The 25181-nt window shown below is 47.0% G+C and overlaps 1 protein-coding gene across 8 annotated transcripts in view; it reads left to right on the forward strand.

The window, feature by feature from the left end:
• HEPHL1 (hephaestin like 1) overlaps nt 1–24681 on the forward strand; it is a 96886-nt gene extending 72205 nt beyond the window's left edge. For 6 of the 8 annotated variants that reach the window (XM_033948477.1, XM_033948479.1, XM_033948481.1 and 3 more), the window contains 3 exons: nt 99–261; nt 21093–21140; nt 22929–24681. In XM_033948477.1, coding sequence (XP_033804368.1) covers nt 99–261; nt 21093–21140; nt 22929–23128 — 411 coding nt within the window. In that variant the 3' untranslated portion in view covers nt 23129–24681. Of the gene's footprint in view, nt 1–98; nt 262–21092; nt 21141–22928 lie in introns of those variants that run through there. The other 2 variants (XM_033948478.1, XM_033948482.1) reach the window with 2 other exon arrangements.
• The last annotated feature ends 500 nt before the right edge of the window (nt 24682–25181 follow it).

Consider the following 25181-nt stretch of genomic DNA (forward strand, 5'->3'; position numbering starts at 1 on the left):
AGTGGACACCTGAATACCATTTGTGTGTGCTTTTTTTAAATTGGGTGTTTGTTTGTTTTTACTGTATTTTTATTTCATTAGTTTTGTTCTTGCCATAGACACAGAAGGAACACAGAGCAGATGTCTATGACCTGTTTCCTGGAACATTTCAGACAATAGAACTCGTAGCAGGCAACCCTGGGACATGGTTGTTGCACTGCCATGTGTCTGATCATATCCATGCTGGCATGGAGACAACTTTTACTGTCCACAGAAAACCAGGTGTGTAATACTGACTTACAAGACCAAAAAAAAAAATGATGACATTTCAGCAAAGCCAGCCCTAAAGTAAGTGCTACCATGCATAGGATGGAAATCTCCCTTTGAAGATGCAAGGATTAAGATAAAGAGACCTCTTAAGAGGGAAATGGTTAGTAGTGCAGGAAAAGTCTTATTTTATAAAGACACACAGGGCCCTTTTGTCTTTTAGCAGAAATTGTGCCTAGATTGAAGCAAACAAACACAAAAGTCATGGAAAAAGGATTCTATCAACCAGGGTATATTCCATCAAGTAGAAGTCTTTAGTCATCTGGACTCAACATGGCCAATGTGTCGTCATGAGAGTGCCTTTTTCAAGAGTCAAACACCTGTCTTTCGAGTTCTCGAAGGAGGTACATGTACATTATATTGCATACCCAACATCTGTCCTTGGGGTCTTCACAACTTGTACATGTGTGTTAAAAGCGTTTAATTCAGTGAAAGTACAGCCTGAACACAGAGATGTTTCAGCTGCATGTCTCTCTGTTCAGGCTGTACTCTCACTGCAATTAAATGCTTTTAACACAGATGTACATGTACCAGTTCTGAGGACAGATGTTGGGTATGCAATATAGTGTACCTCAGAGAACAGATGTTGTGGATGCAATATAGTGTACAGGTACCTCAGAGAACTCTGAGGACAGGTGTTGGGAATGCAATATAGTGTACAGGTACCTCTGAGAACTGTGGGGACAGGTGTTGGGAATGCAATATAGTGTACAGGTACCTCAGAGAACTGTGGGGACAGGTGTTGGGAATGCAATATAGTGTACAGGTATCTCAGAGAACTGTGGGGACAGGTGTTGGGAATGCAATATAGTGTACAGGTACCTCTGAGAACTGTGGGGACAGGTGTTTGACTCTTGAAAAAGGCACTCTTGTGCTGAAACACTGACCATCCAGATGAATGAAGGCTTCTACTTGATGGAATACACCCTGGTTGATAGAATCCCTTCTTCACGACTTTTGTGTTTGTTTGACTTTGTTTGTCATGAAGGTATCCTTCTGGCTTTTTTTTTATTTGTAGATTGAAGCAAAGACATGCCTACTCAAGAGCAAGTGTAAAAGTGCATAAATATGATTTATGTACTTTTAGAAAGAGTAAACACAATTTTTGTCTGCCTGTTCCACACCACTAATGATTTTATAGACCTCTATATCTGTTTCTCAGCTGTCTTCTCTAGACCAAAGTCATAACATCTTTAGTTTTCCCTCTTTAGGCAAGTTGTTCCATCTTTTTTTTTTATCATTTTGGTCACCCTTCTCTTTATCTTTTCTAAATCTGCTATATATTTTTTGAGTTGCAGTGACCAGAATTTGCTCACAGATGCAATCACATTATAGAATTATATAAAGGCATGATAACATTTTCAATTATTTTCTCCATTCATTTCCTAATAATTCCTAGTACAGTAAAACCTTGGTTTGTGAGCATAATTCGTTCCAGAAGCATGCTTGTAATAATGGGAACTCGGACGATTTATTCCACAACCCAAAAACTTTAATACAAAATACACCAAAAACATGCTTGTAATCCAAAACACTCGTATATCAAAGCGAATTTCCCCATAAGAAATAATGGAAACTCAGACGATTCATTCCACAACCCAAAAACTTTAATACGAAGTATTATACGTACTTGTATTGCAAGACCTCACTCGTTTAGAACAGTCACTATACTGCAGCCTCAGAGAGAAAAGAACCATTGGCTCAGTTGTGATGATGTGACACGTGTATACCATATGTACTCATATTGCAAGACTTTGCTCGTTTAGAAAAGTCACTACACTCTTGCAGTGTCAGAGAGAGAGAAGAACCATTGGCTCAGTTGTGATGTGTGTATACTGTATGTACTTGTATTGCAAGACATTGCTTGTACATCAAGTTAAAATTTAATCAAATGTTTTGCTTGTCTTGCAAAACACTTGCAAACCAAGTTACTTGCAATCCAAGGTTTTACTGTATTCTGTATTTAAGCATGAAACTTAAATGTCTGTTTTCTCTCATGGCCACCACTGAGCAGAGGATGTCAATGTATCATCAATGATGACACCTAGATCCATTTCCTGGGTGGTGATGCCTAATGTGGAATCTTGCACCATGTAGGTAGTCTGAGTTGTTGTTTCCTACATGCTCCTCTTTCAGCAATGTTATTTAATTTGTTTATGACTCCAATTGGCAAATTGTTTTTGCAACTTGGGGTCCGGTATCGGTTTTATGCTGATAATTTACTTTTTTTTTTTTAGTTTCCTCAAGGTTTTTGTTTGTTGTCATCTCATCTGGATTCAATTATGCAGTGGATGGCCATGAATGTCCTCCGTTTGAATGTTGCTAAAATGACACTTTTGTGGCTTTTGCTATCTGGCATGGATGGAGCTCCATCAGGATATGCATATGATGGAGTATTAATTCCAATACAGCAAGAGATTAAGAGTTTAAGTGTTTTATTCGACTCCTCCTTGCAGTTTCATGGACAAATTTCATTGAAAGTGAAGACTGTATTTTTTAAAGATCTGTATGGTGTTCAAACTGTGGAATTTACTTTCTCCTTCTAATTTTCATCAAGGTATGCAATGCTTTGTCTTGCCTCACTTGGATTACTGCAATTCCCTTTTGTGTGGGCTCCCAAAGAAATCTGAGAGCCTTGCAAGTAGCTCAGAATGCCACAGTGAGGGTGATTGGCGGTTTACCTCAATATGCACAGAAAAGTTAAAACGACAGTCAGAGAGGCTAAACTCCGGATGGAAGAAAACATAGCTAGGCAGGTAAAGAAAGGGGAGAAATCCTTTTTCTTTAGCACTCTCCAGACCAGTAGAGGTTAACTTTACGAATGGGTATATATCTAATCATGACCAGCAGGTGGAGACTGAAAACAAAACTTTGGGACAGTATATCCTAGCCCCTCCTCTCTATTTCCCTCAGTCTTCTTTCAGTCTCCAGCAGGTGTTGAGTGATCTGTACCCATCTCCCTTGGTAGGGCTGTTGGAATTTGTTTAGGGGGTTTATTGTCCCTGTTTTTAGCCGGACGGAGCTTGGGCGGACTCTGTTTGGGGGTTCGTCCGACCTCGGGGGTGTCAAACCCGGCGGGTCACGAGCGGGGTCCCTCCCCCCACTTCCTCCACCTCCCCACATTTTTTTAGAGGAGCCTCAGCAGTAAGCCTTGCCCCCTAAGTCAAGCAAGGCATATTGCTTCGAGAGCCTGTGGAGTCTGTTCTGTAAAAAAAAAAAAAAAAAATCCTGAGGTAGTGCTGGTCTGAAGGGTTGTTTCCCTTTAAGAAAACTGTATTTTACTGTATTTTTTCATGTAACCAGCACTTTTTTATAGCTAGGTCGCGTATGGAGCAATTGTGCCCTTCTCCGGGGGAGTAGGACACAATTTAGTCCAGCCGCGAGGCACTCGCGGCCGGCCTGAACTCGGCGGTTTGGGTCGGTGAGGTGGTGGAGCTCCGTCGGCAGCGGCTGCAGGCGCCCAGAGCTCCCCGCCGATGGTGCCTCGCGAGTCGGCTTGGAGCAGTGGGGAAGCCCGGTCTTCCACAACCGCCCACGGAGGGATTCCCCGAAGGATTCCCTCTCAGCTGATTTTTTGACAGCTGATGCCGGCTTGCCTGCTTTAGCGGCTGAGACTATTCAGGTCTCTCAGCCGCTTCAGGCTATGGAGGGAGCTTTTTTGGCGGGAAAACCGCCATCTTCTCTGTCTGGCCCCTCCATTTTGTCTTCCACCTCAGGTGACCTTCCCCCTGTTTTGACTATGCAGGGGCAAGGTTCTGCTGGGTCCCCTGCTGTGGCAGGGAGTCCCTTGGGACCCTCGGGGGGTTTTTCTCCTGAATTTTTCTTTTCTTTATGCTGAGCCTATTTTCAGGCGGCTGGGGGTCCCGGTTGCGCCCAGGGGGTTTCGGGGGGTGGGTTTTCCTCCGCGCTCCCTGCGGCTTTGCCTCTTTCGTCTGGCGTGACGTCCCCTCCGCCGCCTCCCTTGTCCAAGCGTCCGCGGGTGTCGTGGGACGAGAATTTGTGGTCGGAGGAACGGGTCGGTCTGGAGGAGGACCTGGACCCTTCTGAGGAGTTCCAGGACTCTCTGGAGGGGACGGAAGCTGGCGGCGGGTTGTCGGATTTCCCGTTCTCCAGTGACGAGGCGTCCGTGGTGCGCCTTTTTCAGAAAGATGAGCTGCCTGACCTTATTCAGCAGGTTTCTTCGGTTTTGCGTTTTGAGGACGCGCCGCCGGAGACTCCGCGTGTGGGGGACCCCCTGTTACGGGGGATCCGTTCCGTTTCCCGCTCTTTTCCTATGCATCAGGATATTCGGGATATTATTCTGGAGCAGTGGAAAACGCCGGAGACGCCGTTTCGGCTGGCGCGCAGCATGGCTCGCCTATATCCCATTCCGGAAGGGGATCGGGCTACGTTAGCTTCGCCAGTCGTGGATGCGGTGGTCTCGGCAATTTCCAAGCGGCATACCGTGCCTGTTGAGGGCGGTTCTGCCTTGCGGGACTCTGAGGAGCGCAAATTGGAGAGCATCCTTAAGCAAAATTTTCAGGTCTCTTCCTTTGGGGTCCAGGCAGCTATTTGTGGGGGACTGGTCGCTCGCGCCGTGTTTCGGTGGGCGGAGCGGGTCTTGGATCGAGAGTCTGACGACTGGTCTCTGGTGGATCAGGAGGTAGCGAAGATTGAGATGGCGGCCTCATTCCTCTCAGATGCTCTATATGACTTGGTGCGGATCTCGGCTAAGTCTATGGCTTTTGGCGTGGCCGCAAGGCGTGTGTTGTGGCTGCGCGCTTGGGCGGCGGATGCTGCGTCCAAAGCTAAGCTTACTAAATTTCCCTTTCGGGGGTCGTTTTTGTTTGGAGAGGACTTGGATAAGTTGATTCAGACTTTGTCGGACTCGAAAGTTCCCCGTCTGCCGGAGGACCGTGCCCGCCCGGCGTCTCGGGGGGGTGCGGCCCGGGGGCGTTTGCGGGACTTTCGCAAGTATCGCCCTGGGCGTGGGGCTGCTTCTTTCCAGTCTCCGGGATTTTCCCGGGGTCGGTTCTTCCAGCGCATGCAGCCCTTTCGGGGGGCCCGTCGGGGGGCAGGGAATCCCTCCGCCGGTTCCCCCGCTTCCCGTCCTGCACAATGACGCCTTGCCGGCGCCCCCTTTGGTTCCGGTGGGGGCCCGGCTGCGCGAATTTTTCCCCAAATGGGCCGAGATCACGTCCGATCAGTGGGTCCTGGAGGTGGTGCAGGACGGTTATGCCCTGGAGTTCGCCCGCTCTCTGCCGGATATTTTCCTCGCTTCTCCATGTCAGACTCCGGGGAAGACGCAGGCTTTTCGCCAGACCCTTCAGCGCTTGCTAGATCTCAGGGCAGTTGTTCCGGTGCCCCCTCCGGAGTGGGGCACGGGCAGGTACTCCATTTACTTTGTGGTGCCCAAGAAGGAGGGGACCTTTCGGCCCATCCTCGATTTGAAAGGGGTCAACAGGGCTCTCAAGATTCCCTCTTTCCGTATGGAAACTCTGCGGTCGGTCATTCTGGCGGTTCAGCCGGGGGAGTTTCTCACTTCTCTCGATCTGACGGAGGCCTACTTGCATGTTCCCATTCGGGCCTCTCATCAGCGTTTCCTGCGCTTTGCGATCTTGGGTCGGCACTTTCAGTTCTGTGCGCTTCCCTTTGGGCTGGCCACGGCTCCTCGGACGTTCACCAAGGTGATGGTGGTTGTCGCGGCAGCCTTGCGGTCGGAGGGCATCCTGGTACACCCCTACCTGGACGACTGGTTATTTCGGGCAAAGTTGTTGCAGGAAAGCTCCCGGGTTACTGCTCGGGTGGTGGAGTTTCTCCGGTCGCTGGGCTGGGTGGTCAACCTTTCCAAAAGTCGGTTGGTCCCGGCTCAGCGTCTGGAGTACCTAGGGGTGCTGTTCGACACCTCCTTGGGGAAGGTCTTCCTCCCAGAGGGCCGGGTGAGCAAATTGCAATCTCAGATTCGCCTGCTTTTGGCGTCCCGGTGTCCTCGGGCGCGAGATTTCCTCCAGGTCTTGGGGTCGATGGCGGCGTCCCTGGACGTGGTGAGGTGGGCGCGGGCCCACATGCGTCCTCTCCAGTATGCTCTGCTCCGGAGGTGGTCTCCCCAGAGGCACGGGATGGATGTTCCGGTCCCCCTGCGAGGCTTGGCGCACTGCAGTCTGCGTTGGTGGCTCCAGACCCCTCACCTAGTTCAGGGGGTGGGTCTGGATCTCCCACAGTGGACGGTGCTCCTGACGGATGCGAGTCTCCTGGGTTGGGGGGCTAAGTGTTTGGGTCACTCAGCTCAGGGCACCTGGTCCGCGGAGGAGGCCGCCTGGTCGATCAACGTGTTGGAGACCAGAGCAGTCCGTCTGGCGCTGTTGGTTTTCCACTCCCTGTTGCTGGGCAAGTCGGTCAGAGTGCTGTCGGACAATGCCACGGCGGTGGCTTAGGTCAATCGTCAGGGGGGCACCAAGAGCACTCAGGTGGCGCAGGAGGCGGCTCTGCTCATGGTTTGGGCGGAATCCCATCTGCTGGACCTCTCGGCCTCTCATATAGCCGGAGTAGAAAATGTTCAGGCAGACTTCCTCAGTCGTCACTTTCTAGATCCAGGAGAGTGGTGTCTCGGCGCCGAGGCGTTTCAGTTGATAGTGCAGGCTTGGGGGCAGCCCCTGATGGACCTGATGGCCACGGGTGGCAACGCCAAAGTGCCCCGCTTCTTCAGTCGTCGCAGGGACGGTCTGGCCGAGGGTCTGGATGCTCTGGTCCAGCAGTGGCCAACGGAGGGGCTGTTGTATGTGTTCCCTCCTTGGCCGCTGGTGGGCAGAGTGCTTCTTCGCATTGTTCACCATCCGGGTTTGGTGGTGCTGGTGGCGCCGGATTGGCCTCGCCGTCCGTGGTATGCGGATCTGGTGAGGCACCTGGTAGCGGATCCTCTTCCTCTGCCTCTCTCGGACGACCTTCTGATGCAGGGTCCCATTCCCATGTTCGACCCGTCTCCCTTCTGTCTTACGGCGTGGCTCTTGAAAGGGGTCGCCTTAGCAAGAAGGGATATTCAGACAAGGTGATCTCTACACTGTTGGGGTCCCGGAGGCTTTCTACCTCTCGGGCTTATGTGCGGGTTTGGCGTCTCTTTGAGGAATGGTGTCGGGCGCGGGGAGTGACCTCTTTTCGCGCTTCTCTGCCTAACATTCTGGAGTTCTTGCAGGATGGCCTGGATAGAGGCCTGGCTTGGTCTTCTCTCCGGGTTCATATTGCGGCCCTGTCGGCCTTTCGAGGGTTGGTGTCAGGTCAGCGTTTATCGGCTCTTCCTGATGTGATTCGGTTTTTGCGGGCGGCCAAGTTGCTTAGGCCTCCCCTACGGCCCTCGGTTCCCTCTTGGGATCTTAATCTGGTTCTCTCTGTTTTGGTGCGTCCGCCTTTCGAGCCCTTGGACGACTGTTCTTTGAAGGACCTTACTTTGAAGGCGGTCTTTTTGGTGGCCATTACTTCTGCTAGGCGTGTTTCTGAGCTGCAGGCTTTCTCTTGTAGGGCTCCCTTCTTGGAGTTTTCTAGGGAGCGGGTCGTCTTGCGGCCTGTTCCTTCCTTTCTGCCGAAGGTTGTTTCTCCTTTTCATGTCAATCAATCGGTGGTTCTCCCGGTCTTGGGTGGTCGGGAGGGCTCTTCTGAGCAACGGCAGCTGCGCAAGTTGGATGTCGGTCGGGTCCTTCGCTCTTATGTGCAGCGGACCCAGGAATTCCGGAAGTCCGATCATCTCTTTGTCCTCCTGGCGGGTCCTCGTCGGGGAGCGGGCGCTTCTAAGGCTACTATTGCGCGCTGGATCAAGGAGACGATTGCTTCCGCTTATCTTCTGAAACAGCAGCCTGTTCCGGAGTTTCTCAAGGCTCATTCCACTCGGGGTCAGGCGGCTTCTTGGGCTGAGTCGTCGCTCGTGCCTCCAGTGGATATTTGTAAGGCTGCGGTTTGGTCCTCCTTGCATTCCTTTGTTCGTCATTATCGGGTTGATGTGCAGGCGCGTCGGGACGCGGTGTTCGGTGAGCGTGTACTGGTATCGGCCCTTCGGGGGTCCCGCCCGTGAGAGGGACTGCTTTGGTACGTCCCATTCGTAAAGTTAACCTCTACTGGTCTGGAGAGTGCTAAAGAAGGAGAAATTAGGTTCTTACCTGCTAATTTACTTTCTTTTAGCTTCTCCAGACCAGTAGAGGTCCCCACCCTGTCTGTTGTTGTTGTTGTTGGGGCTGTTGCGCGGGCAGTTTTTGGTTTTTGCTGCGGGTTCTAGTATTTTTCTAGGGCCGGGGAGAATTGAAGAACAGCGGCTGTGGCTCAGCTGGCTTAGCTGGCGAGCTGTGGGGACATTCTTCCTTCGGGAATTTCTCCTCTGCATTTTCCAACAGCATTTTGGGTATGTTATTTGTTACTCCTTTTGTAGTATTGTTTTTTTCTCTCTGTTGTTTTCCAGTTCTTGGTTCTGCTTGGCTATTCGGCAGACTGAGGGAAATAGAGAGGAGGGGCTAGGATATACTGTCCCATAGTTTTGTTTTCAGTCTCCACCTGCTGGTCATGATTAGATATATACCCATTCGTAAAGTTAACCTCTACTGGTCTGGAGAAGCTAAAAGAAAGTAAATTAGCAGGTAAGAACCTAATTTCTCCTTTAAATACGTTAGCGACAGGAAGAAGAACACAAGCGGTATTGGGCACCTAAAGAAACCTGGCGGCAACTTTACAGACTCGGATGCAGACAAATCAGAAATACTCAATAACTAATTCTGCTCAGTCTTCACTTGCGAAGTGCCAGGATCCGGTCTTCAGCTACAGACAAAAGGGGGTTCGGAAGACCCATTCCAGGACATGGAATTCTACCGTGAGCTATCAAAAATAAAAGTGAACAAAGTTATGGGCCCGGACAATCTACACCCTAGAGTACTTTGAGAATTGAGCAATGTCGTGGCAGAGCCATTGGCCGTGCTCTTCAATCTTTCCCTGAGCAAGAGAAAAGTACCCCTAGACTGGAAAACTGCCAATGTTATCCCGCTCCACAAAAAGGGAGGTAGGTTAGAGGCTGAAAATTATAGACCGGTGAGTCTCGCATCAATAGTTAGTAAACTCATGGAAAAATTGATTAAGAACAGATTAGACACGTTCCTGGATGATGAAAGATTAAGAGATCCCCACCAGCATGGCTTTACAAAGGGAAGGTCTTGTCAATCCAATCTGATAAGCTTCTTTGATTGGGTAACAAAAAAACTGGATGAGGGTGAGTCCCTGAACATAGTGTATTTGGACTTTAGTAAGGCTTTTGATAGTGTTCCACACCGTAGGTTATTAAACAAGATGAACTCGCTAGGACTAGGAGAAACACTGACAATATGGGTACAAGACTGGCTTAGCGGCAGGCTTCAAAGAGTGGTAGTAAACGGTATCCCCTCAAAAACGTCGAGAGTGACCAGTGGAGTGCCGCAGGGCTCGGTCTTGGGCCCGATGCTATTTAATATCTTTGTAGGGGATCTGATTCAGGGACTTCGAGGCAAAATTACACTATTTGCCGACGATGCTAAACTATGCAGCGTTGTGGGCAGGGCCTCAGAACTTGACAGCGCAACCAGGCCCAACACTACGGAGCAAGACCTGTTTGTATTGGAAAAATGGTTCAATACTTGGCAACTACTTTAATGCCAAGAAATGTAAAGTAATGCACCTTGGGAGCGGAAATCCATGCAAAACATACACCTTGAACAGTGAAAACTTAACAAGAACTACTGCAGAAAGGGACTTGGGAGTTCTCATCTGGGAAGATATGAAAGCTGCTAATCAGGTGGAGAAAGCTTCAGCAAAGGCCAGACAAATGCTGGGTTGCACCAGAAGGAGCTTTATCAGCCGAAAGCCGGAAGTCATACTACTGTTATACAGATCCATGGTGAGACCTCACCTGGAGTACTGTGTCCAATTTTGGAGGCCACATTATCAAAAGGATGTGAAAAGAATGGAGTCAATACAGAGAATGGCCACTAGGATGGTCTCAGGATTTAAAGACATCCCATATGAAGAACGCCTGATCAGACTGCGCTTATATTCTCTCGAGCGCAGAGAAAGGGGGACATGATAGAAACATTTAAATACATCATGGGTCACATCAAAGTGGAGGAGGAAATCTTTTTTCTAAAGGGTCCCACGGCGACAAGAGGGCATCCACTAAAACTTAAGGGTGGAAGATTTCATGGTGACACCAGGAAATACTTCTTCACCGAACGGGTGATTGATCAATGGAATGATCTTCCCCGCCAGGTGGTTGAGGCCAGTAGCGTGCTCGACTTCAAGAGTCGATGGGACAAACAGGTGGGAGTACTACAGAGTTATGCTCAAACGATAGATACTCCAGGGAAGAAGGGTTCTTGAGTAGGCAGACTAGTTGGGAGGGAGGGTTCTTGAGTGGGCAGACTTGTTGGGCCGTCAGCCCTTTTCTGCCATCATATTCTATGTTTCTATGTATGTTTCTATCTCCTTTCCTTGCTAAACTCCATTGGCTTCCAGTAGAGTGGAAAATTCAATTTAAGATCTTAACTTTAGTATATAAAGCTTTGCACCATTGTACATCAAATGTTGTGACCTCACTATTGGAGCCATATATGTCCTCTCATTCTTTGAGATCTCAATCTAGGAATTTGCTGGTGATTCTTTCCATTTGACTCATAGTCAAGGCAGCCAGCTGTTCAAGTGGAGTCCAGATGATATCCTCCATGAAAGGCATGATGTTATCTTGGGCAAGAACAGTTTGATTCTGCCGCAGGACATTTGTAGGGTAGTAAAATGGTCATCTTTGTATTCTGTTGTGAAGCATTATAGAATTGATGTGTATGCAGCACAGGATGCTGCCTTTGGGGCTGAGGTGTTAAGTCCAGTCTCATGAGATCCAGCCCTTTGGTACTTCCAAAGTGTCTTGACTGGTCTGGAAGTCACTAAGAAAGAAGAAATTAGGTATTAACTGCTAACTTTCTTTCCTTTAGGCCTGGCCTATGGGTTTCCGTCAGGCCTTCCAAATCTTGGGTCCTCTGGACTCCTCTGGTCATTTTTGTGGGGAAACAGTGGTTCTGATACGGGGGCTGCTGCATATTTTTCATCCCATTACCATGCCACGCGCCTTCATTTCTTTTCCGGCTGCAGAGCCCCGGCCTCTTTAGTCCTCTTCTTGGTTGCTCTATGGCAGCTTTATTATGTCTGAGTGGTAGTGATTAAGGGATATTTGAGTGACTTTCTGTCTCTACAGTGGCATTCTATCAGTTTGAATAGGGGTTTTTCCCCCTGAGCTTATATTAGTGCCTCCTAGTCATAATAAATTATCTCAGATCTCTGGCCTCATCACTGGGTGTTGGGCACCTCCCTACCTGGCTGTACAGCATGACCTGAGCCATTCACTACAGTTGCACCATTGGATGCAGGATTCATCTCTTGGCGGTTTGGCTTCGCGTCACCTGGCTGTGCAGCGTGGCTCCATCTCTGGATTTTAAATGGGGCTTTACCAAGAAGGAATCATGCCAAACGAATCTGATTGACTTCTTTATCTGGGTAACCAGAGAATTGGATAGAGGAGGTGCGCTAGATGTACCTGGACTTCAACAAAGCCTTTGACTCGGGTCTTTCTTTGGATGCTCATCAATAAGCTTAACGGGCTGAAGTTAGGACCCAAAGTGGTGACCTGGATTAGAAATTGGTTGACTGACAAGACATCAGAGAGTGGTGATGAATGGAATTTGCTTGGAGGAAAGAAAGTTGTGAAGTGGAGTGCCCAGGGATTGGTACTGGGGCCTATTCTGTTTAATGTATTGGTGAGTGAATTTCAGAAGGTTTAAAAGGAAAATTGTGTCTTTTTGCAGATGACATAAAGATTAGCAACAGAGTGAACATACCAGAGGGAGTAGGAAACATGAGTAGAGATCAGTGAATATCAGAATGGTCTGATGTTTGGCAGTTAAAATTTAACACAAAGAAGAGCAGAGTGATGCACTTGGGGAGTAAAAATCCAAAGGAACTGTATATGCTAAGGGGTGAGAAGCTGATGACCATGGACTGGGAGAGGGATCTTGACATGATAGTGTCTGAGGATCTCAAGGCTACAAAACAATGTGACAAAGCAGTGGCTGTAGCTGGAAGGTTGTTGTGCGGCATAGAGAGAGGAATTGCCAGCAGAAAAGCACAGTTACTTACCGTAACAGGTGTTATCCAGGGACAGCAGGCAGATATTCTTGACTGATGGGTGACGGCACCGACGGAGCCCCGGTACGGACAATTTTAGAGTGATTGCACTCTAAGAACTTTAGAAAGTTCTAGCTCGGCCGCACCGCGCACGTGCGAGTGCCTTCCCGCCCGACAGAGGCGCGCGGTCCCTCAGTTAGTATAAGCCAGCTAAGAAGCCAACCCGGGGAGGTGGGTGGGACGCAAGAATATCTGCCTGCTGTCCCTGGATAACACCTGTTACGGTAAGTAACTGTGCTTTATCCCAGGACAAGCAGGCAGCATATTCTTGACTGATGGGTGACCTCCAAGCTAACAAAAAGAGGGATGGAGGGAAGGTTGGCCATTAGGAAAACAAATTTTGCAAAACAGATTGGCCGAAGTGTCCATCCCGTCTGGAGAAAGCATCCAGACAATAATGAGATGTAAAAGTGTGAACTGAGGACCAAGTAGCAGCCTTGCAGATTTCCTCAATAGGAGTGGAACGGAGGAAAGCTACAGATGCTGCCATTGCTCTGACTCTATGGGCCGTGACAGAACCTTCCAGTGTCAGTCCGGTCTGAGCATAACAGAATGAAATGCACGCTGCCAGCCAATTAGACAACGTACGTTTAGAAACGGGACGTCCCAATTTATTTGGATCAAAGGACAGAAAAAGTTGGGGAACTGATCTGTGGGGTTTCGTACGCTCTAGATAGTAAGCCAGAGCCCTTTTACAATCCAAAGTATGTAGAGCTTGTTCTCCAGAATGAGAATGAGGTTTTGGAAAGAAAACAGGTAGAACAATGGATTGGTTGAGATGGAATTCAGAGACAACCTTCGGGAGAAACTTTGGATGTGTACGCAGAACCACCTTGTCATGGTGAAAAACCGTAAAAGGTGGATCTGCGACCAGTGCATGAAGCTCACTGACCCTCCTGGCAGAGGTAAGAGCAATAAGGAAAAGCACTTTCCAAGTGAGAAACTTGAAAGGAGAGGTAGCCAAAGGTTCAAATGGAGGCTTCATTAAGGCAGAAAGAACCACATTGAGATCCCAGATAACAGGAGGGGCTTTAAGAGGTGGTTTCACATTGAAAAGCCCTCGCATGAACCTGGACACCAGGGGATGAGCTGAGAGAAGTTTTCCATGGACTGGCTCATGAAAAGCTGCAATGGCACTGAGGTGGACTCTGATGGAAGAGGACTTAAGGCCAGAGTCAGACAAAGAGAGCAAATAGTCCAACAACGTCTCCACTGCCAGGGAAGTGGGATCAAGATGATGAAGAAGACACCAGGAGGAAAATCTCGTCCACTTCTGATGGTAACATTGCAGAGTGGCTGGTTTCCTGGAGGCATCCAGAATGGAACGAACAGGCTGAGATAAAAGAGTATCATGAGATGTCAGCCCGAGAGATACCAAGCTGTCAGGTGCAGAGACTGGAGGTTGGGATGTAGAAGGGTTTCCTGCTGTTGCGTAAGCAGAGAAGGAAACAGAGGAAGAAGAAAAGGTTCCCTGGAACTGAGTTGAAGTAGAAGGGAGAACCAATGTTGCCTGGGCCACCTCGGAGCAATCAGAATCATTGTGGCTCGTTCCCTCTTGAGCTTGAATAAGGTTCTCAACATTAGAGGCAGAGGAGGGAAGGCGTACAGGAACAGATTCGACCAGTCGAGGAGAAAAGCATCCGCTGCCAGACGGTGAGGAGAGTAAAGTCTGGAGCAGAATAGGGGCAGCTGATGATTGTGAGGAGCTGCAAAGAGGTCTATCTGAGGAGTGCCCCATTGAGTGAAGATAGACTGCAGAGTTACAGGATCGAGTGTCCACTCGTGAGGCTGGAGAATTCTGCTGAGTTTGTCCGCTAAAGAATTCTGTGCTCCCTGAATGTAGATAGCTTTCAGGAAGAGATGGTGATCTATGGCCCAATTCCAGATCTTTTGGGCTTCTTGGCATAAAAGGCGAGAGCCTGTCCCACCCTGTTTGTTGATGTAGTACATCGCAACCTGATTGTCTGTGCACAACAGAAGGACCTGAGGAAAGAGAAGATGTTGGAAGGCCTTGAGGGCATAAAACATCGCTCTGAGTTCCAGGAAATTGATTTGATGCTTCTTTTCCTGGGCTGTCCAAAGACCTTGAGTCTGGAACTCGTTCAAGTGAGCTCCCCATGCATAAAGAGAGGCGTCGGTGGTGATGACTAGTTGATGAGGAGGCTGATGGAACAGAAGACCTCTGGATAGATTTGAGGATACCAACCACCATTGAAGAGACTGACGAAGAGATGATGTCACAGATATGTGTCGTGAGCAAGGATCCGTCGCTTGGGACCACTGAGTAGCAAGGGTCCATTGAGGAGTGCGCAGGTGAAGACGTGCGAGGGGCGTGACATGAACTGTAGATGCCATGTGCCCCAAGAGTACCATCATTTGCCTGGCTGAGATGGAAGGTAGTGAAAGCACCTGCTGACATAGAGACTGAAGGGTCTGAAGACGATTGGATGGTAGGAAAGCTCTCATGAGGAGTGTGTCCAGGATCGCTCCAATGAATTGAAGTCTCTGAGTGGGGATGAGATGAGATTTGGGTAGATTGATCTCGAACCCCAGAATTCGTAGAAACAAGATGGTTTGGTTGGTGGCCAGTAGAACTGCTTGAGCGGATGTGGCCTTGATTAACCAGTCGTCCAGGTAAGGAAAGACCTGGAGGTGGTGAGAGCGTAGAAATGCCGCTACCACAATGAGACACTTGGTGAAGACCCTTGGAGAGGAGGCAAGGCCGAAGGGCAGCACCTTGTATTGGTAATGACAATGATTGATCATGAAACGGAGATACTGTCTTGAGGTTACATGGATCGGTATGTGAGTGTATGCCTCTTTGAGATCGAGGGAGCATAGCCAGTCGTTTTGATTGAGAAGAGGATAAAGGATGGCTAAAGAAAGCATCTTGAATTTTTCTTTTACCAGATGTTTGTTGAGATCGCGGAGATCCAAAATTGGTCTGAGATCTCCTGTTTTTTTGGGGACTAGAAAATAACGGGAGTAGAATCCCTGCCCTTTTTGATCTAAAGGAACTTCTTCTATAGCGTTCAGAAAGAGGAGGGATTGGACTTCTTGAATAAGGAGGGTAGATTGAGGACTGTTCAAAGCAGACTCTTTTGGCAGACTTTGAGGCGGAAGAGTCTGAAAGTTGAGAGAGTAGCCGTGGCGGATGATGTTGAGGACCCATTGGTCCGAAGTGATAACTTCCCACCGGCTGAGGAACAGAGAAAGTCGACCTCCTATAGGTTGAGGCAGGAGAGCAGGAATAGGAATACTGGCTATACTGTGGAGAATGAAGTCAAAAGGGCTGTGACTTCTGCTGAGGAGGTGGTTTCACAGGTTGCTGCTGTGGCTGCTGTCTGGGAGGCTGACGTTGTTGCTGCCTCTGACGCCTGGGTTGCTGAGCAGTGGTAGGTAATGGCCGAGCTGTGAAGCGGCGTTGATAGGCCGACTGCTGCCTATATGGTTTTGGCGGAGGAGGCTTCTTTTTATTTTTAAGCAGGGTATCCCAGCGTGTCTCATGAGCAGAGAGCTTTTGTGTGGTTGAGTCCATGGATTCCCCAAAGAGCTCATCCCCTAGGCACGGGGCGTTGGCTAACCGATCCTGATGATTAACATCAAGCTCGGATACCCGAAGCCAGGCCAGGCGACGCATAGCCACCGACATTGCTGTCGCTCTGGATGTAAGTTCAAAGATGTCATATATGGATCTAACCATGAACTTACGTAATTGAAAAAGAGACGACAAGCAGGTATGAAAAGAGTGATGTTTTCGTGAAGGAAGGTACTTTTCGAAGGAAGCCATGGTGGTAAGGAGATGCTTCAAATAAAAAGAAAAATGAAAAGCATAATTGCTAGCTCTATTTGCTAACATAGCATTTTGGTAGAGCCTCTTACCAAATTTATCCATGGCTCTACCCTCTCTGCCAGGAGGTACCGATGCATATACACTGGCTCCTGAAGATTTTTTAAGGGTGGATTCGACAAGTAAGGATTCGTGTGGAAGTTGAGGTTTGTCGAACCCAGGAATGGGAATTACCTTATATAGAGAATCCAGTTTACGTGGGGCCCCTGGGACAGTTAAAGGAGTCTCTAAATTCTTATAGAAAGTCTCCCTCAAGATGTCATGAAGAGGGAGTTTCAAAAATTCCTTTGGAGGCTGGTCAAAATCAAGGGCATCCAAAAAAGCTTTGGACTTTTTGGATTCAGCCTCCAAAGGAATGGACAAGGAGTCACACATCTCTTTCAAAAAGCAGGAGAAAGAGGAAGTGACCTGTTTGGAGGATGGGTCAGGGACAGCTGAATCCTCCTCCTCTGAGGAACATTCGCCTTCAGAAAGAAAGGGTTCCTCTGAGTCTCCCCACAGATCAGGATCCCTGACATGGGAAGCATGGTCCCGAGACTCAGGTGTCGATGATTGTAAGTGTTGGGTTTTGCGCACCGACTTACCCGACCTCATCGATATCGAGTCAGGAGATGTTATCGGTCGCACCGGTGCCGAAGTCTGTACCGATTGATGGTGAGCTCTCGGCTCCGGTGCAAGAACTGGCATCGATACCGATGAGGTTAGTTGAAGCGGTACCGAAATAGTGGAAGCAGGTAACACAGGGTGTTCCACAATCGGTACCGGTAGCTCGGTGCGGGCCGGCACCGGAAGGTTCGGAGCCAGGATAGCAGGGAGGAGCTGTTTTAATTGGTCCTTAAGCTGCACCTGAAGGATGGCCGTGATGCGGTCATCAAGGGATGGCACCGGTACCGCCTTTTTCTTCTGCGGTACCTGCAGTGCCGCTCGACGCCCCGGAGATGAGGAGCCCGATGTCGAGGGACTCACCTCTATAGGGGCGGAGCGCTTCCGCTGGCGTCTCACAGTCGGCAGGATTGGACTCACTGCACTCGAGACCGGAGGACGCTCCAGCGGGGAAGGCTTCTTAGCCGGCTTACCTGACTGGTGAGACGCCGGTGCGGAATCACGCGGCGTCGAAGAAGAGGGTGCCGACTGAATCGGTGCCGAAGCTGGAGTCGATGGAACGGGGTCGGACATCTCGGCACCGAACAGTAATCGCTGCTGGATTTGGCGATTTTTTAATGTCCGTTTTTTTAGAGTGGCACAGCGGGTGCAAGTAGAGGCCTGATGCTCAGGACCCAAACACTGTAAACACCAGTTGTGTGGGTCCGTGAGAGATATAGGCCGAGCACACCGCTGGCACTTTTTAAAACCCGGTTGAGGGGGCATGAAAGGGAAAACGGCTTCAGCCAAATCGAAGGCCGAGGCTTCGATGGTGGCAGAAGGCCCCGCCGGGGAAAGATCAAATTAAAGAAAAAATTAAGGATTTTTTTTTTTTTTTTTTTACAAAATAGAAAAAAGAAAAGAAATAAGGTAAATAGTCAAAAGTTTACGCGAGCGGGAAGGCAAAGAGAAAAAAGTTTCAACAGCCGTTGAAAAACGCGTCTTCTTAGCTCCGCGGAAACTAAGAAACTGAGGGACCGCGCGCCTCTGTCGGGCGGGAAGGCACTCGCGCGTGCGCGGTGCGGCCGAGCTAGAACTTTCTAAAGTTCTTAGAGTGCAATCACTCTAAAATTGTCCGTACCGGGGCTCCGTCGGTGCCGTCACCCATCAGTCAAGAATATGCTGCCTGCTTGTCCTGGGATAAAAGAAATGTGTTAATGCCCCTGTACAAGACATTGGTGAGGCCCCACCTGGAATATTCTGGTCAGTTCTGGAGGCTGTATTTTGCTAAGGATGCAAGAAGACTTGAAGCTGTCCAGAGGATTGCACCAAGAGACATATGAGAACAGGCTTGAATACCTGAATATGTATACTCTAGAGCAGGGGTGTCAAACTCAATCACATTAAGGGGCCCAAATCCAAAACACAGGCTAAGTCGTGAACAGACCCCACCCAATCTCTGCCCCAGACCCCACCCCCATAATAGAACTAATTATAACACAATTTTTTCCATTCATTTTTCATATATATACACACACGATATAATCTTATTAACACATAATGGTTAACCACAAAATTAAACTACATAAAGCACACTGTATGCTTCTCAACATTCATTCCTACCAGAACACAGATAACCCCTATGCAAATATGGGACCAAAAACTAAAAGTACTAATGTATAAAAAAGAAACCCTAAGATTCAAGACTCTGCATGTAGTACAACCTCCAGGAAAAAGAGACAAATGTATTTCTGCCTGAGCAGTGCAAAAGATAGCAGATTAAAATTCTCAAAATTGACACAATTCAAACACTGAATTGAAAATAAAATCATTCCCCCTACCTTGGGACAAGTGCATTGGAATTCTAAGGGAGAGGAAAGGATAGTATGAGGATTCTTCAAAAAGTTTCTGCACTTTCATGTCCTTGCTGGAAATGGTTGGGGCAACAGAAAGTGGTAAGAGGGCGTGTCATACAATGTCATGTGACTAGTCAGGCAAGCCCAGCTCACCTTATGTGGAAAAGTGATGTAATTTGCTTTTGAGATATTTAATAAATAGTGTTAAAAAAAAATAAAAGTGTGGAACTTTTTAGGTCATATGGTCTTTATATGTCTTCATTTTTCTATGTATATTGTGACAGGGAAGCCCCTGTCACAAGTAAAAAGACTGTGGGTCCAGTCAGAAATACTGCCCTTAAGGCTGTAAGCTCTAAAATAAAGCCTATTTCTCCTGGTAAAAGCAGCAGGGTAGCACAACAAAATAACATGGCGGAAAAGCAGGGGTGGAGTCAGCCCAGGATTCTGGAAGGGAGGGCACTGAAACCACAAGCCAGTCCCTATTACTCCTTTCCCCAGGTTAGAAGAATCCAGGTAGAAGGGGGTGGAGCTGGTCCCCGAGCCCTGCAACCAAGCAAACCTCAAATAGGCAGAAGGCAGAGTAATCAGGGAGGAGGAGGAGGAGGAGGAGGAGGAGGAGGAGGCGGCTCACCTGTTCCTGATTGTAGGAGCCCAGCAGCAAACCAAGATAGCTGCTATCTCCCTTCTTCCACGAGCCAGCCAAGAAAGCTTTCAGGACACCAGCCCACCAGGGGAGAGAGATTACCTCCAGGGAAGTACCATAACTTTCCTAGCACGTTTTGGGGTGAGGAGCTAGAGGGTGTTCCTGAAGGGGAAAATGGTTTGAGAGGGCTGGCAGGTATTCAAAGAGGGGGATGGGAAGAACCAGCAGAAGTGCAGGACTTCATAGAGAGCCCTAATCCCCTGGAGCCAGCCTGGGAAATGCTCAGTGAGGAAGGCTCTGGAGAATACATGTTTGAGGAAGACATGGACATGGAGTCTTGAGCTAGAAAAGGCATGGCAGCAGTGCCTAATTAAGTAATGCCAAAATAATTCCTTGAACCTCAGTTCTCTTAAGTGCCCTTTGAAGTAAAATTCTGGATGGTAGGGGCATGCTCGGGTGGGCGATTAAGACCTTTAGCATAAGGGAGGTTTGCCCGCACAACCTGGGTTCAGGTTGTGAACGTCCTTCAAAGGGAGGGATTAGGAGAGAAAGAGGAAAATAATAAAAGCCAAAAAACGTTTTTTTTTTTCTTCTACAAAGTATAGGGGAAAGCTTGCTGACACCTGTTGTGCTCAGCTGTGAATTAGTAAACCAGCTTGGGTTGGGGGAGAAGTCTTAGTCCTGAGAGGGGACGCTACGGAGGCAGTGAAGAAACTGCAGAAGCAATTTTTTCTGTTTTTGTTTTAATGATGATTTCAATGCACTGAGGAAGATTGACAGTCACATGCAGAGGCACATCCGGTGTGCCCGGGACTTATGTAATATACTGTGAACTCAATGACTGTGCCCTGTGACAAATGTGCATGCAATGATGTTTTGGGCTTGCATGTTAATAAACCCAAAGAAGTTTTGCTAGAAGTCCAGTCTCCGGGTTTTTCCTTTGACCAACCATATAAAAGGCGCTCCTAAAAATCTTACCTGTGATCCGAGCCGGGGTTTCCCACCTACTTGGGGTCTGGCCCGGCCACAATATTCATCTGATGTGGATATTCTACAAACCAGACTGACTAGGCATCTCTCAAGGACTACACTGAGATCCCCTGCTCCACAGCAGGGATAAGAAGTTAAGCATGATTGACAAATACTGAGTGGAATTGAATAGGTAGATGTGAATTACTTGTTTACGAATTCTAAAAAAAAAACAAAAAAACACCCCCAAAAAAGAACAACAAAGAATAGGGGGTCACCCAGTGAAGCTTATAGTAGCAAATGTAGAACAAATGGGAGGAAATATTTCTTCACTCAGTTTGCAATTTTGCACTTTGATTTGTAGCTAGAGAATGTGCTAAAAGTAATTAGCATAGCAATGTTTAAAAATGGTTTTGGACAGTTTCCTAAAAGAAAAGTCTATAAGCCTTCATGAAGGCTTGTGAAAATCCACTGCTTTATTTCTGGGATAAGCAGTGTAAAATCTGATTTACTCTTTTGGAATCTTGCTGGGTATTTGGGCCTGGATTGGCTGCTGTTTCAAACAGGATACTAGGCATGATGAACCTTCGGTCTGTCCCAGTATGGCAATGCTTATGCTCTTATGTTCTTAACTTGAAATATTATTGCTTCTTCTTATGTTTTCATTTTTCTGCAGCTCTTCCTCCTCCTTTGAACAGCGGAGAACAAACACATACTAAGGATGGTAAGACTCTTGTTTTAAACATAGTCAAATATATTGAGAGCTCTATATTCAAAACAACCAAACAGATCAGTCTAACCTAATTTTCACTAAGAAGTTATATTTAGGTGGTCGGGGGCTTGGTTAGAGTTGAGGAAGAATACAGTAAGCCGCTAGCGCTGATTTCCAATATTAACGAGCCTGCCTGGTTACTCTCCCTTCCAGTGCTCCTGTTCAGCTTGATATCTCCTTTCTCCTGTCTTTGCAAGGAAAGTAAATGGTCACATGTAGGGCTAGATTCACTAAGCCCACCGGTCAAGTTCCGATCACTTAGCGACCCAATTCACTAAGCTCTGTCCTGATCATTCTCTGATCCGCACATGCAAATGAGGGGGAACAGCATTCAAATGTAGGCAGGCAGTGATTCACAAAAAAAAAAAAAAAAAGAGGGACACTGACTGAGGTGACAGATCCAAAAATAAGCGACTGCTGAGGACCGGTCACTCAGGTCCTTTCCGACTGCCCTGCCTTCTGCCGCCCTGCTCTCTGCCCTGATCCTCCTGCTCTCTGCCTCCCTGACTCTGGAGTTACGAGTAAATACCGCATAGCGCTGCCCTGCTTCTGCCCCGGCCTTTCCCCACAGTGCGAGCCCATGGTTTTAACCCACGGGTTAAAACCACGGGCTTGCTATTAAAAGTTTAAAAAGTAAAGTAAAAAAAAAAAAAGGTTTCTGCTCTTTAAGCATGCGCAGATCATCTACAGATGATCTGCGCATGCGTCGGGATCACTATTCATCGATCAGAGCAGTCGGTTGGGGGTGGGCGTGGTTCCGATCGCCCTTATTTGCATGAGGGCAATTCGTGAATCAGCCTCCTCGGCCAGGGATCTGATCCAATCCGTGGCGTTAGTGAATCTAGCCCGTAGTAGGACCTCGTTCTCCTCTTCCCTCCTGGATCTTGCAAGGAGCGGATAGCAGGACTTATCCCAACTGGTGCTCTATATTTTTTGGCCAGCTGAGATGTAAAAAGAGAGGGGAGCAGCCAGGGTATTTTGATTCTGTAACGACGGCAGAGTGGGGGAAAAATAATCACATGGAGAAAACATCTTGTTTTATCTAGAGGTGGGAGAAAGGAGACACCAGTTGCTGGCCAAACCAGAAGGAAAGAAGGGCTCCCACTATAGTGGGATCATTTTCTTGCATGCAAGAGTTGGGAGAAAGAGAGGATGAAAGCGGATCTGACTGCTGCAGAACCACTTTCTTCAAGGATTTAGCTGGAGGATAGTTGGATTTTCTTTTCTTTTTCTTTCTCTTTGGTTTTGTTTTAGGAAGACTTGGCGTGCTAGTGACTGATTTTCAGCATCGATGAGCTAAGTTTTGACTAGCTATGAGTAGATTTAGAATAATATTCAGCTGAAAACTGAGCTGATTAGGCACATGTGCCCCTTCCCTTGTATCTCTTTAATGTTCACGGTGTGAGCAGCAACCCAAACCTGCTTGCTCATGCCAGCATCGGCGGCTCTTCTGATGTCACTTCCTAGATGCGGGTCCAGGAAGTGGCATTAGAGGAAGAGCCGATGCTGGCGCGAACAGCAGGTCGGGATGTCTGCTCGCGCCGCGAACCTTATAGATGTATGGGGGAAAAGAAGGGGGGCGCGATAGCGGGGGCGGCAGAGAGGAGGACAGGTGTCAGCGCCCCTACCAAGACGGCGCCCGGGGTGGACTGCCCATCCCCTTTTGCTACACCACTGAGTGAGTATTCCAATATCTACCTCATAGAGTTGATTTTCTGAAAATGTATTTTTGACTTTCAGCAGATGGCAACCAAAAAATAGAATTGCTTGGCAGGAGCCTGAATACAAAGGAAGTCAACATAGCTCTTCTCTCCCTTTTCACCATTGGAGTTCTCCTACTGGTTACAGTTCTGCTACTCTTCATGGCTCTTGTGTTGCTGAGAAGAAGGGCGTCTTACTGGAGTGTTCGGTCACCTTCATTCCCCGTGGATAATTTGTAGCTATCACATAGTCAATGTCCGTTTCTTGAAATGCATTGGACATTATAATGCACCGTTACCAGACGGGTGCAAATTATGATGTTAAGTTTACAAGAATAATTGAAAAACACAGGGTAAGGGCAGAAATAGGTGCAATAATGTTTTTAGATGGAATGTTTCATTGGTAAATTGCACTGTTAGAGTTGAACAAAAGTTAGATTGCTTTCTCATTCTGAAAATGGTTAAGAAGACTCTGGTCTTGTTTTGGTTAGATTTGATTAGATGATAAAGACAATTTGAACTTAAAGATTTGGTTAGACAGCCCCATAATAGGCATTGATATACAGCAAAGTAGCTTTTACAGTTTTTGACAGCATTTCAATTTTTTGTAATTTCCAATTATCCAGGTGAACGTATACTAAATTAATATGAAAAATTAATATTTTATATTGAAAGCAAAATAATTTATATTAAGCAGAATAATGTGGTATCTATGGAAGGGTAAGCTTTGTTCCCTGGACTTAGTTCAAGTATTTTTATTGATTTTATATGGTAATTTAAAAAATATACAAGATATACAGATAGAGGGGCATAAATAAATGTGCAGTAAATAAAGTATAAAATAATCACTAAGATCTTTTTGCCTTCAAAAAGAGCATTCACTGCTTATACATACAATAAACATCAGAATATGACTTAATTTTTAACAAATATGTGCTGTTTAGTATGCAAATCTATCTAAATGTGCCACAGAATTCCTCATGCTTACCACATAATCTATTCTTGAGATGTCCCAGGAAACTGGGGCTGTGGTAATAAGATACTGAATGGTTTTGCTGTGCTTTTTTGTGCATATGTACTACTGCAGAAATAATTTTAACTTCTTACTACTGAAAGTTTAAGTTGATTTATATGTGTTGTGTATAAATAAGTTAAGAAAAGAATCATGAACTTTTTAAATCCTTTTTGACAATGTAATAGCACAGAGATGAAGTTTATTGGATTCTATCTCTAAAAGGGTTAGGAATCGAGGGCTTTCCTCTCTGGAATGTCAGCAGTGCCTCCATTTCAATGTTCCAACTGTTAATAGTAAGCCACAACTAAATATATAAGAAGGCAAATATTACCATGTTCCTGCGTATGTATGAGGTATATAACAAAACATTCCTTTCTCACCAAGTTAGTGTGACAGGATATGTCTTGCTACATATTCAGTCTCGGAATAGTATAATAGTAAAACTGGTAACATGGAAGGAACCATTAGCCACTTTCAAGAAGTTCGTAAGAGAGGTTCTGCGTGACCATGCAGTAAGTGGAATTTTACTGAAGCCACCCAATCTCTTCTGCCCAGACATGGCAGTGTTGTATTAATTCTAATCGGCATATGTTTTGGTTTTCTTTTTTGACATTATTAAATGTGTAATTATATAGGGAAGTTCATCTACATGAACAGTTCCTGAAGAGAAAGAGAGACAATGTAGGGATGTTTAGTAAAAACTGTGTTTCTAGTCAATATGTATATTTTCTTAATAAATGTTTACAATGCTAATAATAAAATTATTTATTAAATCTAATAGGTGATCTTTTTTGTATTACAGAAGCTATTCAGTCATCTACATCCAGTATGCATCTGCCTAGGACAGTTTATGGTTTATATAGAAGATTCAACATAAAGGAATCCAACGAAAACTGCAGTATCACCAGCCAAAGCAAAAACAAAAAACAAATTGCAGACTCCTATGTACCAGATGCAGGCAATGTTTATTATATCAAATATTTTATGCAGTTGAAAATACCACCTTATAACAATGTACAACATCTCTCCTTCCCCTTCTGTGTTTTAGCATCTTTGCCCCCTCCCCATGGTGTCCATGCCTACCTCTTCCTCCCCTATGAAGTATTCAAGGGACCTGACCCGGTCCATGTTTTGGAAAACACTCCTTCCTCCTTTTGCTTTTGTTTTACTAGTTTTGCGTTGCACACTCTAAGTGGAGAAGGATACCATACAGACGGCTGTTTTATATCTTTTATTGTGGTTTACTTTATACCTTAGCAACCATGGACCTCTGAGGAA

This window comes from Geotrypetes seraphini, chromosome 6 (assembly GCF_902459505.1).
Source record: "Geotrypetes seraphini chromosome 6, aGeoSer1.1, whole genome shotgun sequence".
NCBI lineage: Eukaryota > Metazoa > Chordata > Amphibia > Gymnophiona > Dermophiidae > Geotrypetes > Geotrypetes seraphini.